This window comes from Callospermophilus lateralis, chromosome 10, assembly GCF_048772815.1.
Source record: "Callospermophilus lateralis isolate mCalLat2 chromosome 10, mCalLat2.hap1, whole genome shotgun sequence".
Classification (NCBI taxonomy): Eukaryota; Metazoa; Chordata; class Mammalia; order Rodentia; family Sciuridae; genus Callospermophilus; species Callospermophilus lateralis.
The window spans coordinates 105,244,597-105,265,708 of NC_135314.1; the positions used below are offsets into that span (position 1 = coordinate 105,244,597).

The 21,112-nt window shown below is 44.0% G+C and overlaps 1 protein-coding gene across 1 annotated transcript in view; it reads left to right on the top strand.

Annotated features, from left to right (window-relative positions):
- Positions 1-20,543, top strand: part of Tsc22d2 (TSC22 domain family member 2) — a 97,406-nt gene extending 76,863 nt beyond the window's left edge. The window contains exon 2 of the mRNA XM_076867195.2: positions 20,520-20,543. Within this exon, the coding sequence (XP_076723310.2) occupies positions 20,520-20,535 (16 nt within the window). The 3' untranslated portion in view covers positions 20,536-20,543. The remainder of the gene's footprint in view (positions 1-20,519) is intronic.
- The last annotated feature ends 569 nt before the right edge of the window (positions 20,544-21,112 follow it).

Below are 21,112 nucleotides of genomic sequence, written 5' to 3' on the forward strand. Positions count from 1 at the left end.
AATCACTTTTTTTTTTTTTTTTTTGTAATGGGGATTGAAATTAAGGGGCACTAGACCACTGAGCCACATCCCAGCCCTATTTTGTATTTTATTAAGAGACAGGATCTCACTGAGTTGCTTAGTGCCTCACCATTGCTGAGGCTAGCTTTGAACTCTCAATCCTCCTATCTCAGCCGCCTCGGCTGCTGGGATTACAGGCATGTGCCATCGAGCCCAGCAATAATTTTGACAGATGCAGAAAAAGTTTTTGACAAAATTTAATACTCTTGGGCTGGGGGTATATCTCAGTTGGTAGAGTGCTTGCCTTACATGCACAAGGCCCTGGGTTCAATCCCTAGCACCCTCCCCCCGCAAAAAAATCAATTATCTTTCATGAAAAAAATTCTCAACACCATAAAGTCCATATATGAAAAATACCAATGATTCCCATTATTATATATAATTATAATGCACCAATAAGAAAAAAAGAAAATCCAACAGTTAACATTATTCTCAATGGGGAAAAACTGAAAGTTTTCCTCTAAGATCAGGACAGAAAAGATTCCCCTACTCTTGCCTTTTGTATTCAACACAATACTAGAAATTCTAGCCAGAACAATCAGGCAAGAAAAAGAAATATAAGGCATCCAAATCAGAATAGAAGAAGTAAAATTATCTCTGCAGATGACATGATCTTACTTGTAAAAATCTCATATACTTAGAACTCACAAATTAATGGAGTGAAGTTGCAGGTTACTGAGGCCACAAGGCAAAAAGACACAGTATAGGTAATAAATAACTGGGTCAGAAAGATGGGGGCTGCTTCAGGAGGAAATGAAATGCTAAAACCTCCAGACCCCTGCAACCAGAAGTTAAGGAGACTTGCCTCCAGGGAATTGTTCCTCTGTACAAGGGGCTGTTAATGAATGCCTCCTGGGTGCTCCTTCCTGCCTGGACCCCTGGGGAGCTTCCTACCCTTGGCCCACCTTTTGGTCAGGAGTCAGGTACACAGGATGGGGAGGAAAGGCCATGAGAAAAAAAAAATTCTAAAATGTATAAAAGGGGGAAGGACATCCCAACTTCCTCGGATACTAGCTCTGGATCCCCTTTCTCCTCCAGGAGAAGTCTATCTCTGTTCTATCCTTTAGATAAAACTTACTTTCTATGCTTGCCTCCACACTTCTTGGATACTCAGTCCTGACTGATTTTCGTCACTGGCAATATCAGGATCCAATCAACATACAAAAGCTAGTTACATTTCTATATGACAACAATGTGAGAATAAAATTAAGAAAGCAATTCCATTTATTATAGCATGAAAAAGAAGAAAATATTAAGGAATAAACTTAAAAATAAACTCATGCACTAAAAAATATAAATTATTGATGAAAAGAAGTTTAAAGAAGACACAAATAAATGGAAAGATATGACCATATTCATGGATTGGAAGAATTTTATTAAAATATCCATAATACCTAAAGTGATAAGAAGATTCAGCACAATTCCTGCCATCCAAATCACAATAGCGTTCTTTTTTCAGGAATAGAAAACCTTTAAATTTATTTGGAACCATGCACAATATACACATGCTCTCATGGGCGCAGGAGAGGGCGTGCACACGCGCGTGCACACACACACACACACACACACACACCACACATGCACGCACGCACGTGATCCTGAATAGCTAAAGCAATCTTGAGAAAGAACAATAATACTGGAGATATTATATTATCTGATTGCAAAATATACATGATTCTGAGGCCCGGGCAAAAGGGCAGTCAGTGTAGATAATGAACAATTAGGCCAGGAAGATGGGGGCTGATTCAAAGGAAATAAAGCACTAATATCTCCAGAGTACTCCCTCGCTTCTCCAACCTGATGCCAACCTGCCTCCTTTCGAGGGGTGGTTAAGGAATGCCCCCTGGGCGGCTCCCTCCAGCTTGTACCCCTGGACAGCTCATTTCAGGTCCTAGGATCACTCCACCTTTTGGTCTTCTAAGCAAGATGGGAGGAGGGGCTTGAGAACAAAGGAATCTAAAATCTATAAAACGGGCAGGACACCCCCACTCCCTGGGGCACTAGCTTTGGACCCCCTCCTCTGCAGAGGACCCTCTCACCCCGCCTCCCCACTTCCCCTCTCTCTGCCTCTTCCTTTCCCTCTCCCTCTCCCTCTCCCTCTAATCCTTGAAATAAAACTCTTTGCTCTTGCCTTAGTGTTTCTCCAGCGTTCCATCTTCCATAGCGGGGAATGGACCGGATCCTGATTTATTCTCAACACTGGTGTCAACTCTGGTCTTAATTCTACTTAAGTGAAGTAGCTAAGATAGTCAAACCCCCAGAAGCAGAGAGGAGGAGGCTAGTGCCAGAAGCTGGGGGAAGAAGATGGCCAGGTATCCCGCCCATCGCCCTTTCTGTGGGCTGGGGTGGAGCTCAGGGGCAGAGCACTTGCCTGCCTTGTTGAGGCCTGGGCTTCCATCCTGAGAACGGGACAAAAAATTATGCAAGATAATTAAGTTCTAGAGGTCTGCTGTCTGTCCTTGTACCTACAGTTAACCATTCTCTATGTCACACTTTAAATCTGTTAAGAGGGTAGCTGTAGTGAAAAGTTCTTACTGCAATGCAAATAAAAGACAAGAAAAAGAAAATAAATGGCAAAAAGCCAAAGCAAAACAATATGTCATAAAAGACAGATGATAATAACAGGTCAAAATAGCAGTAAGAGTAACAGAAAATGTCATAAGGGCCACTTCTCATGGCAGTAAAATTTTAATTTTAGAGTTATGATATAGTTAACTAAAGTGGAAAAAAAATCTACACTTTTTTTAGAGAGAGAGAGAGAGAGAATTTTTTTAATATTTATTTTTTTTAGTTTACAGTGGACATCTTTATTTTATTTTTATGTGGTGCTGAGGATGAACCCAGCACCTTGCACATGCCAGGGAGCGCGCTACTGCTTGAGCCACATCCCCAACCCCAAAATCTACACCTTTTAAAAAAGGAGAAAAAATACCTGAGGTGGGAGGCTGTAATCCACCCTAGTTTCAGACTGTGAATCTCAGGTGAGCCCGGAGTGTGTGTTTCTAGAAAGTTCTCAGGACTGCACTTTGGAGGCCACAATGTAGTCCATGTGTTTTCAACTTATGTTATGAAGATGTAGAAATGTAAGAAATACATTTTACATGATAATCCAGTACTCACACAGGCACACCTTTAATGCGTCAATACTTACAATACACACTGTCATTTTGTATTTTATTTTATTGTTTAAAATTCCACTAACTTGCTCTTACTCTCTTACTCTTACTCTCTCTCCTCCCCTCACACTCTCTGTCTCTCCTCTCTTACTCTCTCTTACTTTCCCTCTCCCTCTTACTCTACCCCTCTTCTCTCTCTCTCCTCTCTCTCTTCCTCTCTCTCTCTCTCTCTCCCTCCCCCCACCTTCTCTTCTGCAACTGGCCGCTATGGTCCTGCTAATAAAATCTCAGACAGGTAAACGGTTGTTTTGGCTTGTTGAGTTTACGGAGCTTTTCCACTGTTCTTTACATTGATGCTGAAACCTGGGACCGGGATCCTCGTCGCTCAAGGTGGAACTCCGTTCCCAAACTACGAGCCCAACCGTTCCTGTTGTAGTCCACTCCTCCTGCCTGCCTGACATCCACCACCGGCCTGCAGATTGCTCCTCAAGGATTACCAGCTACTTGCCAATGAGCCAGACGACATGCACATCCAGTCATCCCAAGAAATTTCCACCAAGTGCTGACAGATGAAGATACCGAATGACAACTCCACTGAAGGGCCATCTCTACCCCACCATGCCAAAGAAATAAGCCCTGGGTTTTCAGCTTTATGTGTTCTAATCTGCCTTCTCCTGGGCATAGGCTTTTTCTACCCATCCCTACAGACTGGACGACATGCCAGAAATTAATGATATTTCTTTTCATAGTTGCAGGACACGTTCATGGACTTCTCCCCTGAGGAAATCCATGCCTTCAGTTAATGGATATGGGGCCTCCTGGCCCTTCTTCTCCATCCAACTGACCTCCCTCCCTCCCTCTAAATGATGCCCCTACTCAGCAGGAAGTAGCCAGATCAAGTACGACGCCCCCAAACCAAAACAAAAAAGGAAGGAATGTTGGTAAAGATGGCGCCCAGAGCGCTTCTCTTCTGGGAACTCAGGTCCATGACGCACTGAATGGCAAAGGAACCATCACCTCCAATCCCTGTGAATGGCGCGAACTTTGAATGGCACAAACTTTGAATGGCGCACCTCCAATCCCTGAAGTGGCGTGAACTCTCAGCCAATGAAGAAGTAGCAGCCCACTCACCTTGCTCCTCCTCATCCTGCGTTAAGTCCATAAATATCAACACCTTGTTCGTGTTGGCTCTCTAACTCTCTTACTCTTACTCTGTCTCTCCTCCTCTCACCCTCTCTGTCTCTCCTCTCTTACTCTCTTACTCTTACTCTCTCTTACTCTCCCTCTCCCTCTTACTCTCCCCCTCTTCTCTCTCTCTCTCTCTCTCTCTCTCTCTCTCTCTCTCTCTCCCCCCCTTTTCTTCTACGACTGGCCGCTACAGTCCTGCTAATAAAATCTTGGACAGGTTAAAAAAAAAAAAATTCCACTAACTTGGTATTACAACCAAGCAGCAGGTTACAACCAGAATTCAAAAAAACATTGAATCTGGCCTAAGCAGCACCTCTAAAGTTGCAAAGACTCAATACCTTCTGAGAGCATGCCTATTTGTTTTTATTGTAAAATAATAATAATCATAAAAGATGAAACTCTTTTAAACGTTAAAAATAAAAGGAAGGAACTTAGATTCCCCCACACACACCTGATTGATTTATTTATTTATTTTAAATTTCCAAGTGTTAAGGGAAGAAATGTGAATACCATCATAATTTTGTCAAAAACTTTCATATGATGTAATCTCACAGAAGTCTCCAATAGGGCAAGTGGTGTGACTCAAAGTACCCGTGAGATTAGTTTTTCTAGAACAAGCTGGTTTTCTCCTAATGACATGACAATGAGCTAGACATTTCATCTGAGGGAGAGGCCCTCATGGGGAAGTTCATCTTCTTGCTGAGCTCTGGCTCCTAATTTGTGTCCAGTTCCTGGTAAATAGGAGAAATGAGCACCCCACATGGGGCCAGTTCCCCTCCGTGTGGGGAGCGAAATGGTTGGATCCCTCAAGAGGCAGAAAGCAGAGCTGATATCCCCAGAGGGGAAAGTCTTTTTTATCATAGAACATCTTGGAAAGGCCCTAATTAGGCACACAACCCTGAGACTCCCAGTGCGTGTGCGGGCCTGCACACACAGACACACACAGACACACACAACAGGTTTCATTGCCTCAGGGCACTTCTATGGCCACTAGAATTAGAACGTCCAAATATCATGGAATGAGAAACCCCTATCTTAAAAAGAAAAGAAAAGGGAGTCAGAAGACTCCTCCTGTGAATGTTAAATATCTCGCCTGAGACAGTACTTCTAACATCCAAAGGAGAACTTTAAAAACTCCAGGGATTCCTTTACGTGGGATAGAAAAATATTTCAATTTTGGGGGAAAGAGAAATCTTCATTTTAAAATTAGACTTTGAAGTTCACAAATTAAAACAGACCCAACTCCCCATTCAGAGAGGGGCTGTGGGAGGCTGGTCAGTCTTTGAAGGCTCTGTGGGGCTGCTGTCCTGGATACCCTCCCTGCAGTGGACAAGAAAGGGCCAAAACCCAGCTGCCCCTGCCAGCAGGGTCAAGAGGCCTCCCCACCACCACCACCACCACCCCGCCGGCCCAGCGCCTTTCACTCTGTGTGTCCCTGCTTGTGTCTGCTGTTTAAAGTTCCTCTTGCATCTATTTACTTTTCTTTTTAAAAATAATGTTATTGTATTTTTATATTTTTATTTTATTTGTTTGTTTGTATGTTTAATGTGGTGTTGAGGAAGAGCCCAGAGCCTCACATGCACCAGGCAAGTGCTCACCATTGAGCTACAGCCTCAGTCCTTTATTTTTTCTTCATGACTGTTTTCCTCTACCTTATTTTACACATCCTCTAACTGGCCAGAATGTAATGTGGAAATATATTTACTTTTGTTAAACTTATTTAAAGTACATGTTTCCCTTTTTTAATTTCATAGGTCACTGACTTGAGCATGTTGTGGTTCTCTTCAAAAAACTGTTTTGACGGTGCAGATGGTCTTTGAGGTCAGTGGAACACTTACAAGAAGAAAAAAATAATTCTCACTTTCTTCCATTCAGATTAAAGAACTGCTCCCAATCAACACAAAGCATAGAATGTGGGAGGTGCTTTAGTTCTGTTTGGTCTCCACCTGGTGGTTGGAACTCAGAACCCAGTCCTTAAAGGAACTGGAAAGCTTACTCAAAATGAAACATTTTCTAATTCAAGAGTTTAAGTTCCTAAAGTAAACTCTTCAATTAGAAAATGCTTTCGAACAGGAAAGATGTAATTATTATGAAATTTAAATAGCATAATGTATGACTTACGTTTCGTATATTGTTCATTTACAAGAACAAAGAATAAAGACATCTTATTAATTTTCATGTTTAATTCTAGGATTACTTTCTATTAGGTCTGGGCTCCCCCAGATGTCTTCACCTACCACGGTACAGTCTTCCTGGAAACACTGGTTTTTAATGATCATTCAAATTTTGAAACTTAAAAAACACAGCATTGGAAGACCAACTACTGTATGACTTTTATAAAAAATAAAAACACAAAAAAATGAACACATTTTTCATTTGTTCATTTCAAATGTGGAAGACCCACCCTTGCCTTTAGTAAGCTTCACTCTGCACAATGAGGATCCGATGCTGTTTCCCTCCTTATTCTTTTAATGCAGCACTTTTTCACTCTAGAAATATTTCTCATGAGTACCATCTGAGATATAGAAACTTGTGATGCTACTCAGGGACCTGTCGTAGAATCTTACCAGGTTCCTTCATGTCACAGGTAGTTAGTGACAATGACAGTCGTGCTTGGTGCTCCTGGTCGATGTGCTCTCTGAGCTGCCGTGAGCACTGAGTCAGTGACCTTGACCCTGGCTCCAGGGAACCACAGGCCGGGCTCCAGGGCCTCTGGTCTCATTCCCCTTCACTGTTCAACACCTCGTCTTGCTTTACGTGTGCTTCCTTTAAAGACAGGTGACTGCTTCCTTTAGTACAGGTGACTGCTCCATCAACCCCCAGCCCAGGGCCAACTCCTGCCTGAACCACGTGTCCCCAACACTTTCTCTATGGCCTCTCTCAGTGTCCTTGCCCTTAGGAACACTAGACAGAACTTCAACACCACTCTTGGGGACATTTCAAACGCCAAGATCACAAAAACAGAGCACAAAAAAAAAATGAGGAAAATGTGAAGCAAAATTGGCTGTGAAGAGGGACTTTGTTAACCGCATGACAGCCGAGACAGGAAGGTGGAGTGCTGCCCTCTCCGTCTCAGGGAGGAACACGTGGGACACAAAAAGTTTTTACTGCTCTGCGCATGTCTACACACCACTGAAGAGTGGTAAAATGTTGAGAGCTTACAAATAAATTTTAACAAGTAGGTATAAGGGACTGAATTGTGTTTTTCTAAAATTCATATGCTGAGGCTCTGGCCCCCAAAGTGACCATATTTGGAGACTGGACCTTGAAGGAGTTGATTAGGGTTAGCTGAGGTCATAAAGGTGAGGTTCTGCCAACAGGACTGGTGTCCTCACAAGAGGAGGAGGAGGCAGCAGAGAGCATACCCCTTCCCACCCTACCCCAGTTCCTCGGATCTGAGCAAGCAGGAGGGAGTCTTGCCAGCACCAAACTTCCTCCCACCTCAAATGGACTTGTTGTCTCTAGAACTGTGAGCAAATGCTCTTCTGCAGTTAAGTCACCCAGGCTGCGTCTGATTATGGCAGCCCTAGCTGACCATCACCGAGGCCAACCCACCAGTGCAGAATCCCCGAATCCCGAAATTTGGGTGCACTTCTCTGCTGTGGGTCCCCCTGCAGCAGTGCAAGGGCACAGGAACTGCTCTTCTCCCCTCCTCAGGGGCACTGCTTTTCCCATGGAAGACACTATAAGCCAGCAGTGCCAAGATGTTTAGCTTCCTTTCCTGTGTCTTTCCTTCTCCTCCTTTAAAACACTATGTTTCAGATTCCACATATATGTATATGTACATATATGTACATATATATATGGAGGAGTGCAGGGGATTGAACTCAGGGGAGCTTTACCTCTTAGAAACATCCCTAGCCCCTTTTATTTTTTATTTTGAGACAGTGTCTTACTAAATTGCTGAAGGCCTCCCTAAATTGCTGAGGCTAGATTTGAATAGGCAATCCTCCTGCCTCAGCCTCTCGGGTCATTGGGATTATGGTGCACCACCATGCCCAGCTGCTTTTTCATATTTTAATATTGTTGAGAAATGAGGATGGGTCCTGCATCCTGACTGCATCCTGTGTCTACTGTCAACCTGGCCAGGTCTGTGACACCGCTGTCCTTGCCTATGCGTTTGTAAATGTGGCCATGCATGGCCATGTTATCCCTGCTTCTGTTGAGTTCTGTGCATCACTCCTATTGGATGTGTTAAGCTTACTTGCCACTTAAAATGTCTTCAAACATTTTCACAGCATGATTCAATTCTGAAACAAAAGGTCATGCACACCAGAAAGGCCCAGTAACAAGGATAGGGACAGGAGCGGGATGTTTGTAAAGCCGTGTTCATAGTGGGAGGAATTCCTGCAGCTCTGTTTACTTGTAAGGCAGTAAGCATGCACTTCTGAGACCACAGCAGGGAAGGCACCCACCAGAAGATGACAGGGAGCGGCACCTTACTAGTCAACAACTGGCCCACAGTGGCAGTGTTGGGCTCACCAGGGAGCGCAATGGACATGCAGAATGCCAAGCCCTTTGCAGACCTGTTGAACCAGAACCTGCATTTTTAATAAGACTCCCAGTGATTCATGGGCCCTGTCGAGTTTCAGAAACACTTGCCTATCACATTCCAAGAAAGGCACCTGAATGGCTTTCAAGATCTTATCAAATCTCTCAAAAGAGATGAAAAAATTGTCAAAGCAATAAGACGTCAGTGTGACTGATTACTGGATGGGGACGGCAGCTGAGGCAGCTTAATGGGCAGCATTCTCCTTGTACTGAGTGGTACATATGGCAATGGTCCCTCCACAAGCCATGCGTCTTAGTGCAACACCGCGTCGCCTTGAGATCTGTCTCCTGCTCTGAACGGTCCCAGGGGTAGGTGTGGAGACCTGGGGAGCCCATCTCATAAGTTACAGTCACTCATGCAGCAGAGTCTCAGTTCATTGTTTTCAGTGCTAGGTCTTAGGAAAGCCTAGATTAAAACCCAGTGAAGCAGGGAGAGACAGCAGAGGGCCTTCTCCAGAGAAGAGAAGTCACACAGCACATCTCCTTAGGTGACCCGAGTACATGCCTGCAGACTGATGGGGAATACAGAAGGAAAGGCCCGGGAGGGAAATGTGAGGATGCTCTTCAGGTTGAGAGGTAAATGCCTTTAAAAGTCTCAATTAGAAGAACTAATAGTCCTCTCCCTTTATCATTCTGGTTCCCTGTGATAGAAAGTGAGCATTCACAGAATTAGAAGAAAATGAAATGATTGGCTTTATATTAGCAAGACTGATTTTTCTTACGCATTTCTTAGTTTTTACAGGTTCATACTTGATACAAAATGTATGCAAACACACATAAGATACGTCACTTCATATGATGAGGTTCATTTAAACCCACAGACTCTGAAACTAACAAAATCCATAATCCAGCCCCCTACTTGGTTTGTGCTATGCCTTTGGAAAGGCACTAATCTCTTCATGACTCAGTTTCCTCATTTGAAAATACAAAAATAGAAGTTGTGGTAAAGGGTGGTAAGTAAATCCCTTGTCACCACTGTCTTGTATGTGATGAATGGCCCACATCCACGCTGTGCGGCTCTTCCTGATATGACTTTTGGAATTAACCCTCTAAAGTCCCCAAACCAGGAGCATTGGGATCACTTGGGAACTTGTTAAAGATGCAAATTCTCAGAGGCCAACCCAGAACTAAGCCACCAGAGAACTCGGGAGTGAGGCTCAGCAGTGGCAATGTCTTAAGAAGCTTGGAAGCTGCTCTGGAGGCAGGCTTGGGTTTGAGGACACCTGCCAGAGGGGAATGTCCCTTCATAGTGGGGACCCAAGGGTCAGGTGTCTAACTCTTTAGCTTCCTTCTGTTTTACATCATGAAAGAGCCAGTAGATGCATGCTGTCAGTTTATAATCATGTGCAAGAAGATTATAAAGGCTTGATACTGCTCCTTAAATTGCAATAAGCAAGTAAAAAGCAAGCCGTGGTAAAGATCAGCCTGCAGAGGGGCCAATGAACAGGAAGTCAAAGTTCCCAAAGCACTTAAAGTACAGGCTGACACTAGTGCAAGTAGAGGGAGGTCCCTGGGTGGCAAAGTCGTGCTCCTTGTGTGTGCACCTGCGGAAGAGAAGAATCAGTTAAGAACGAGAAGGCAAGATAGCCAGAGAAGGCAGGCAGCTGGGTTGTGAAGTCCAGTGCCTCCCCAACTTGCAGGGGACCTGTGCCCTACTGTGGAGTTGGCTTAGGTATTCCTTGGGGACAGGTGCCTTTAAAATCTAGGTTATCAACAACAAGATGTTGACAGGCTGATCTGCGTCTGACTACAAGGTGGCTGCATGTATTATCCGGAGGGGTCGGTTCCCTCCTAAAAGGCCTTTGCAGTGGCTGTCACTCTTTTGACAATGATCATGTGATCATTGTTGGCTGGACACAGGCACAGCTAAGGGAGGGGTAGATAAGAACTCCAAGCCACATGTCCAAATTCCACTTTTTTATTTTTTGGAGCCATGGAAACCAGTCATTTTGCAGCATGTCCACTTAGGAGAGCTGAGATGCCGCACCCACCCCTTCTTTCCTTTCCTCTCCCACTTCCCCCAGGTCAAGACTAACTCTGTCACCTTACCTGCTGTCCCATCTGAAGGTTTTGTTGTCTTATGCAAATGAACATAAATCCTCAGGGGATTTTGTGATACTTGCTTGATTAAAATGACCGCATAGCACTTCCAAACACTCGGTGCTATGAACTACCTCGACTATAAGGAAGCAGCACTGCTGGTGAACGGGGACATGTGCTTCTGTCAGGTGACATTGTTCTCCACTGAGTTCTTCCTAATTAGCCAGTAGTTTGTGTTCAGCAGGACAATAAGCACCAAAGGCCTGGGGAATATGTAGGAGGGTAATGCAAGTGACCAGAGGGTCACAGGGTCTGACAGCACCTGCTAGGGACACACTTATCTGAGGTTACCTAGCTGCTTAAATAAATGCACAAACACCATGAAGTGGCACATGATCCTTTTCTATGTACCTTTCCTCCAAATAATGTTGTCCTCAAATCACAAAAGTATTCGTTATAGCAAAAGTGATCCAAAACCCCCCAAAGTAGAAGCTACCCAAATGTCCACCTCTGAATGAATGGATAGACAAAATGTGAAACACACACACACACACAAAGCAATGTTAAGCTGCTTTAGAAAGGACGTTCTGACATTTGGATGCCCCAGCATGGATGAGTCTGGACAGCACTGCCCAAGTGAGAGCAGCCAGCAACCAGATCAAATACTGCTGATCCACTTAGGAGCAGCACCTGCAATAGCCAGGTTCATAGAAATAGAGAAGGGCAGTCAGCCTGCTGGGGGAAGGGACGGGGGAGTGGCTTAATGCGTAGAGTTTCAGCTTTTTTTTTTTTTTTTTTGAAGTTGTAGATTGACACACTGCCTTCGTTTTACTTACTTATTTTTATGTAGTGCTGAGAATCTAACCCAGTGCCTCACGTGTGCTGGGCAAGTGCTCTACCACTGAGCCCCAACCCCAGCCCCCAGTTTCAGTTTTACAAGATAAAAATGGGATTAAATTTTGGAAAATCATATTAATAAAGGTTTATGTCTATATATAAGGAATTCTTACAACTAAATAATAAAAAACAAATAGCTCATTTTTAAAAAATAAACAAAGCGCCTAAATAGATTTCCCAAAAATATATACTAATGTGTAGACAGGTGCGGTGGTGCACACCTGTAATCCCCGAGGCTCAGAAGGCTGAGGCAGGATTGCGAGTTCAAAGCCAGCCTCAGCAACAGAGAGGCACTAAGCAACTCAGTGAGATCCTGTCTCTAAATAAAACACAAAATAGGGCTGGGAGTGTGGCTCTGTGGTCAAGTGCCCCTGAGTTCAATCCCTGGTACCCCCCCGAAAAAAAGGTACACTAATGTGGTCACGGAAAGATGCTGCACATCACAAGTCATGGGGAAATGTGAATCCAAAGCACTGTGAGATGATAATTCACAGCGGCTAAGATGGCTAGAATCCAAAAGGCAAGAGAGGAGAGTGGTGAAGACAGGAAGAACTGGACCCTTGCACGTTGCTAGTGGGAATACAGATGGTGCAGCTGCTTCTTAACCAACCGCTTAACCAGTTAAACAGCATTACAAATGATCCAGCCGTTCCACTCCCAGGTATGGACCTCAGAGAAATTAACACATATGTCCACTGTCCACACAAAAATGTGACCTGAGTATCCACAGCAGTATTATTCATAATGGGCAAAGGTGGAAAAATCCAAATGTGCTGATGAATGGATAAAGAGAATGACTATGCTCAGACAATGGAATATTTTTCAGCAATAAAAAGAAACGACACAAAGATAATTAACTATGTATGTAAGGTAATGAATTTGTTAATTGGCTACAGTTAACTGTTCCACAATGAATCTGTGCCTCAAAACATCATGTTATACATGATAAAAACATACAATATTATCTGTTAGCTAAAAAGAAAAATGAGACACTGATAAATGCTGTGACATGGGTTTACCCTGAAAACAAGCCCATCACGAGGATTGGATATTGTGAAATTCCATTTATATGAAATATTCAGAATAGGCTGATCTACAGAGAGCAGAGGAGTGGCTTCATGGGCCTGCCTGGGGAGTGGGGTGTTTGGGGTGAAAAAGAACAAACCCATTGCCTCTAACAGTGTCAGTGAATTTAACCAGCACAGTGCTGAGAAAGCCAGGCACCAGGATGCACATGCTGCTGGAGCAGGGACATCCATCCAAGGGCAGGACAGGACGGCAGAGCTGACCTCTGAGGTCACTGCCTGGGCACGGGGCCTTGGAGCACTGGAGTGGCCCGTTAGTGAGACCTGGAGGAACAGTGCACATGCGTACAGAATGCACTCAGTTGCATTTGCTTACTGTGTGAGTTAAACCACGATTTAAAAAACAAAGTTGTCTGGACAGAATAAAGAGCACCATCCCCCCTGGTTAGCCTGCACACCTCCTGCGACCACGGCTACAGCGTCTGCTCCTTTCTCTCCTCCAGGGCCCCTATTTCAGCCTCCTTCAGTTGTCACTGCTAACTGACTTCAAGCAGATAGGATAGTGGTGACAGGGTCACAGAAGGAAGGGGAGGGACAGGGAGAGGGAAGGAGAGACTGGGACACTGACAGGTCTCCTGTGCCGGGGCCCAGCTGCTCCAGGGATGGCGTTTTTCCTTGTCCTCCATCCCTTCAGGTCATTTCTACTCATGTCAGAGGGGGAAATAAACCTTTGGCGTTGCTTCTCTGGAGGTTCCAGTTGCTCTGCATTGAATGAGGCTCCTCTCCCCACACGGCTCTCCTCCTTCACCCCAGAGAAGGCCAAAGGCCATGTGTGTTTCTGTCCACGCAGGACAGGCATAGGATTCAGGCTCCACTGCCCCTGACCCAGCAAGGCCCCCTCGTCGCAGGAGGCCACGTTGGCTTGGGAAGCCCAGAGTGTCCGGGGACAGTGGTGGGACCAAATGTCTCTCTCCTGGTGGAGGCCTCCTCTTCTCCCCAGTCACAGTCTTAGTGGCAAGGCGTGTTCCCAGGGACAAGCCGCTCTGTGGCGTCTGGTCTTCCTCTCACTGTCCCCTCCCGCACCCCTTTGCCATGCGTACCTGCCAGCAGCTGGTGTGGAGTCACTCCCAGCTCTGTGACCAACACAGAAAAGGGGAAGAATCCTCCGTTCGCCTCCTCACAGGACAGCTGCTAAAAGTCCCCAAGACACAGTGTTGAATACTCCCAGGAAGAGAAACACAATTACCTGACGCATGCGACAGTGACTTCAACTGAAAGACATCACATAAGTGACCAAGAGGTCATTTTAACTATGGAAATCCAAAATTTTGGTCAGGCAGCCAAGTAATTGAAAGCACAGGAACGGGCTCTTCTATGGGGCCTTTGGGTCCAACAAACGCCAAATCTGAAAAGAACCGAACCAACCTCAAGGGGGCAGCAATGCTCGGGAAATGACATCACAGCCCTCCCAGAGCCTCAGCCAGCAAGACTCATCAGTGCCTAAACACAGTGCTCAAACGGGTGGCCAAGGACTGTCCAGAGGTGGGCTCAGCCTGAGGGGGCCCTGGGTTCCATCTCCCACCCTGGGGGTGGCCAGCAGCAGCAGCTGCACTGCCAACCTGCTGAAGTGCGTTCTCAGCTTTGCCCCAGGCTGCTGAAGCAGAGCCCTGTGTGTGTGTGTGTGTGTGTGTGTGTGTGTGTGTGTGTGAGAGAGAGAGAGAGAGAGAGAGAGAGAGAGAGAGAATGAAAATCGGGCTTTAGGACCCTCCAGGTGCACCCAGCTTCTCCCAGCTCCCAAGCACCAGCACCATGGAGGTCTTTGACCCTCCTCTGGTTCTGGGCAGAATTTATCTGCTCTGTGTGTGGTTTCAGGCTACAGCTTTGGCCTCACTTTCTGTTACCTTCCTTCAGACCCTCCTGAACAGCACGGAGGGAAACAGGCACAGGCGGAGCTGGAAACTGGGCCTCGCCCAGAAGCCATCAGACTCTAGCTGACTTTCTCAAGGTCCCAGACTCCACACCCCAAACGCCTCAGCAATCCTCTGCTCCCATGGGTCCCCCACTTTCTGTCCCCTGTAGCACTTCCAGCCCCAGGAACTTGCTGTACCACTCCACTCCCCGGCCTCCAGGTCCCACCTTCCCACCCTCCACAGTCCCACCCTCCCACCCTCCACAGTCCCACCCTCCACAGTCCCATACTCCTCATCCTGGTTTCCTTGAGCTTTTACAAAAGACCTGGGAAAGTTGAACTTTGGGCGGCTTCTGCATTTAATCCTGCAAAAAGAGCCCAAATTTAAAAAGAACTAACACAAATCAACATAGGCATTTCCCACTCTCACTGGAATAATCTGATGGTATATGCTATTTAACACCCTTTGGTTTATATATAACAGGAAAAATATGAAAAGTTGAAACAAGTTGTAATTACACTAAGCAAAAGCGTATTTTTCTCTTTCTTTATCTTTGCTTTAAAAAACAATTATTGAATGTTTATTATGGACATATTTATCAAAATATAATTTTTAAAACACACACAAACCTATCACAATAAAAAAGAATCCATTGAGTTAATATGTCCTGTATTCCTTTCCCATTTTAGTATGGATAGATCAGTATACTTGATATTTTATATCCTTTCTCAGTTACTATCCATGAGTTCCATGTTACCACACAGCCTTGTGAAACTAATTCACAAGACCGCCTGGAACTGACTAAAATATGTGCATATCTTTCAACATATTAATTCCACTCTCTGAATTCCTTTTACACAAGCATTCAGAGCAAGTTTTTCAGTCTTCTCTCCCTGGGAAATCTTTCACTCCTCCCACATTAGAACAAACAGAATGCTTGGAGAATTCACCCCATCCCCAGACTCTCCTCTGCTTGAAGAAGCAACTGCCCATCAAGTGCCTCTCTGTGCAGGACGCTGACAAAGGCCTGGCCACTCCTGAAGGAAGTCAGTTTCCTGCTCTCCCGTCTCTTCACCGTTTCCCTAGGTGGGGCTTGCAGTTCCCTAGGTGGGGCTTGCAGAGATGCCCACAAGGTGCTTGCGAAGCTGTTATATGGCCAAAATCTGCTTCATCTTCCTTCCAAAAAACAAGTGCTAAGGCCCAACCCTGAAATCTGAAGGAAAGAGTCCTGAATACAATTCATTTTCCAAACTGCTGTACAAAGGAGCTGTCTGGATGGGTCCGGGGAGAATGGATTTCTGTCCCCAGAACTTTGAAGCATTTCTACAAATCAACAGCAGCACCTGCTACCTATCCAAAGGGAACTAGAATCAAATGTTCAGGAGGAAATAGGAGAAATGTTAAAGTACAGTTGGTCTTCCATCTTGGTGGATTCCATATTTGTAGACTCAACCGCCACAGATGGAAAATATTTTTTTAAAAATTGTGTTTTTGTACTGAACAGATTTCTTTCTAACCATTATTCCCTAAACAATATAGTATAACAACTATTTACATAGTTACATGTATATTTACAAAATACATAACAACTGTATACATTGTGTTAGGTCTTATAAGTAATTTAGAGATGATTTAAAATATGCAGGGTGTGTGTGTAGGTTCCATGCAAGTGCCACATCATTTTATATAAGGGACTCAAGCATCCTCAGATTTTGGTCTTGGAACCAGCCCCCTGTGGACACCAAAGGATGAAGTAGTAAGAGACGCACCTTAGAAAGGAAACAGAACCTAGAAGAAATGACATGCAAGAAGGAATGGTGACCTAGGCAATGGAGGAGCATGGAGGAGCAAGGGAGGAAGGGAGGGAGGGAGGGAGGGAGGGAGGGAGGGAGGGAGGGACAGAGGGAGGGGGGAAATTCATTAAAAACAACAGCAATAAGGGCTGGGGCTGGGGTTCAGTGGTAGAGCAGTCACCTAGCACCCGGTCCTCAGATCCACATAAAAATAAATAAATAAAATAAAGGTACTGTGTCCAACTACAACTAAGAAAAAAATTAACAAAACAAAACAATGGTAACAGCTTACTGTGGGAAGCCATCTGTGAATTACATGAGGGTCTTCTCTCAGAGTGGAAGCCAGGGAGATTTAGTTTTGGCCTTGGGAACTTTCCATGGCTCTCCCACAGCAACAGACTGCCCAATGCACGTGACCTTCATCTCCGCTCTACTAAGAAGCTCCCTCCTAGTTCCTCCAGAGATGGGTATAACCCACTGGGAACTGGACAGCCCAACTTTAACCTTTTCTGGTGAAGAACATTCTATGGAAGGCCTTTGATGTTTCCCAATATAAATTAAGCAGGCGCAGGCTCATTTTGCCAGAGTCTAGAAGCGCAATCCATCTGGTCAGCCTGCCCGTCCTGCCCCCGCTGTTGAAACTGCTCTCTGTGTCCTGTGTTTTTTCATGGTTCTACTTTTCTTAGCTGTTATTTCTCAGCCAACCCATCCCACCAGGGGACCCCTTGCCCACCGGGGAGTGGGGATCTCAGCCAGCCCATCCCACCAAGGGGACTCCATGCCCACCCAGGGAGTGGGAGTCTCAGCCAGCCCATTCCACCAGAGGACCCCATTCCCACCTCTGGGAGTGGGGGGGGGTCTCAGCCAGCCCATTCCACCAGAGGACCCCATTCCCACCTCTGGGAGTGGGGGGGGTCTCAGCCAGCCCATTCTACCAGGGGAACCCTTCCCACCCAGGGAGTGGGGGTCTCAGCCAGCCCATCCCACTAGGGGACTCCATTCTCATCCTGGGAATGGGGGTGAGAGTTTATTTTTGCAGAGGATACTAGACATGAACATAAAATAGGGAAGAGAGATTGTCCTATCCGTCATTTAAAAGTCTTTGTTGGAGAAGAAAGTAGAGGTCAGATTAATTTTAGACTTCACCAAATACAGCTGGTGAGGTGGAAAGGGTATTTGTTGGGAACACAGAAATAGACTGTGTAGTCAAGGAAGGCACAGAGGGGACAATGTGACAAGGACACGCAGGCCGCTGTCCTGCTACACAACAGCACCAGGCAGCCCTGGTGTGTCTCACATACTGGGAGGAGGTGGAGACCCAGACCTCCACTGAAGTGCTGCTAAGGAGACGTGACAGCAGGAGAGGTGAGGAGGTGACAGATTCTGAACTGGCCTTCAAGGAGATCGGACCAGCAAGCCCACGTGAGGGGAATGTTGGGAAGTGGAAGCAACATGTTTCAATGAAATTGAAAAGCATGGTACTTTATGTCATATTCCAACAAAACTGCACGTCGAAAGCCACATGGAGCCTTGGGACAAGCTGCAGCAGGGCAGGTTCCTTGCACCCTGCAGATGGTGCCAGATGATGGCCTGGGAAATGATGGTGACAATACTGAGAAGCTCTAAATCCAGTTCAACACTCTGCAGTTCTTCTGAAGATTGCCGCACAACTGGACCAAGGTCACATCCAGGAGAAGGACTAAAGGGGATCGGGATGAATGAAGAGCGCTAGACATTGATTTCCAAAGTCTGTTTTAAAGTATGTTTCTTTACAAACTCACGGTGCTAAATTATCCTAAGTCAAATGTTAAACCCACTTTGTTCTTCTGTTGTCATGGAATTTACTTGGATCAAAGAACACACATCTGCTTTTTAGAGAGAAAGGGGAAAAAACGTGTTGCTAGTTTTCCTGACCTGACTACTTAGTAACTTTATGTTTTGAATAAATTCTCTGCCCTAAAATGATCCTGGATCATGTGTAAAGCCCCCTTCTGACTAGCCTGGACACTGATCATCGTCTTTTTCTAAACTCCCGCTCCTTCAATGTCCCCTTGAAATTTTGATGACTTTTTTTTTTTTTTTAATTGGTTATTCAAAACATTACAAAGATTTCAGAATCACTTGATGACTTTTTAAGGAGGGCAGAAAGGCTCTGATATTGCAGTGCCTGCGCCTGTGTTCGTGGGGCAGGGGCTCGTGGTTATTTTTAGTGACCTCAAACACATCCCTTTCCTAATCTTCTGTTGTCATCACAAAGAAGTCAACACCACGATATTCCTAGATAGTTGATAGTTTGCTTTGATTTTATAAGATTAGTAGTTGCAGAAACTGAACTCTGGGTGGCACCCAACTACTATTAAAAATACTATTGTGCTCCTTTTTGTTTTAATAATGTGAACGGAAAATTCCACAAGTAAAAGAGATTATCATTTTAATCCTTTGCTACAGCTCAAGTTTTAAATCTTTTTTTTTTTTTTTTTTTTTTAAGTGCTGGGGATTAAACCAAGGGCCTTGCATATCTAAGCAAATGCTCTAAAACTGAGCTTAGTCCCAGCCCCCAAATTTTTGCTTGGAAATAATTTCTAACTTGTAAAATATCGTGAAAATAAAAATAGTGCCCAAACAATATGCCCTTTACCCAGATTACTCATGTTAGATCATTCACTTTGTGCTGCTATGTGTGCGTGCACATGTGTGCAGATAAATCATGTCGCGGGTCTTTACCCTAAATATTTTAGTGTGGTTTTCTTCATAACAGGGTACTCAAGAGTATTCTTTTGATGAACAAGCATTATAGTAATATTTTTACAGTTCAAAAGATCATGATTAAAATGTCGTTTTTCCCCAAAAAAGCTACATTGTAAGCTATAGTTCTATGTGCTTATGTAAGCTTAAATTATGACTTAGAACTGAAAAAACAATTTCATATTAATTTCTACAAAGTAAGCCTTTCTTGAATTAATCCCAAACTAGGGGAAGAAAAGGAACTATCACTTAATGAGAAGAAAGTATTGGTATGTTCAAGTTCAATCCCCAGCACCTCCCCCACAAAAGGTGAACGTATACATGTATTTATTATAAATGCCATTTTGGATACAGAGGAATATATTTGATTATGTGTTCTAAATAAAAATACAGTTGAATATACATTTAAAGACTATATATATACATATATCCCACATCAAATATACTGAGGAATATATTTGATTATGTATTCTAAATAAAAATACAATTGAATATATATTTAAAGACTATATATACATATATCCCACATCAAATATAGTAAACTGTAGTGGAGAAGCTTTATTAGAAATTAGGATGGATATTACACAGTAAAAAAGAAAAGTACCTTGAACTTGAACATACCAATCAGAGCCTAAAAATATTTAAAGTAAAAATTTAAAGAAATATTGAAAGAATTTATAAACCTATAAGCCTCTATCAAAAAGTTAAAAAGACTAATAAGAATCTAGATTTAAACAACATAATTAACAACATGAACAAAGGAACAATAAACCTGGCCTTGTGGTCCAGAGAACACACATTATTCAAGCATAAATAGTAGGTCACCAAAAGTGACCAGCTAGGGACGCCGCACTCCATCACACTGCTGATGGGAATGTGCAACATCGATGGAAGGTCATTTGACAATCCCTAACGCGCGTATCCCTTGACGCAGAATCTCACTTCTAAGGATTTATCCCCCAAATACACTTGCAAAAATATGAAAAGACATAATACCCAGGGCAAATATTTTTTTCAGTTCTCTATTTGTAATAACATGAGGTGGTAAAACAACCCCAATGCCCCTGAATGGTGACTGGTTGGATAAGTTATAGCACGTCCTGATTGTGAGGCTACAAAGCGATTGGAATAATTTCTGTTCATTGAAGTGACCAGATGCTCAGCATATAATTTTTTTTTCCTTTTCTTTTTCAGGATATATTTTAGGTAGAAGAAATAGGGTGGAAAAAGAGCATCTGTGCAGTGCTGCTATTTATCTAAAAAAATGGATAATTATACACCCAGAGCTATCCATCTAATTACCTCTCTGAATGACAGAAGAAAGCAAAAAAGTTTTGTTAAAAGTTACCTAAAGTTCAGCAATTCTTATCCGAGGTAAATACCTGAGAGAGAAGAAACACACATGTTCAACACAAAAAATGTGTAACCCAACGTTCACAGCAACATTGATCATAACAGACACAAATGGAAACAACCCAGATGTCCACCAGCTGGATGAACAGATACACAAATAAAAAGAAATGAAGTCTTAATTCCCACTGTAAAATGAATGAACCTTGAAAACATCATACTAAGTAAAAGAAGTCAGTCATAAAAGGCCACATGTTGTATCATTCCATTTATATAAAGAGTCTAAAACAGGTTAGTCCAGAGAAAGAAAGTAGATTACTGTTGCCAGGGGCTGGGCTGGGCTGGGAAAGCAAGGCTGCATGGGTGGGAGGAGACAAAATATTCTTAAGTGGGTGAGAGTTATAGTACATTAATTATATCTCAAAAATGTCAATCTT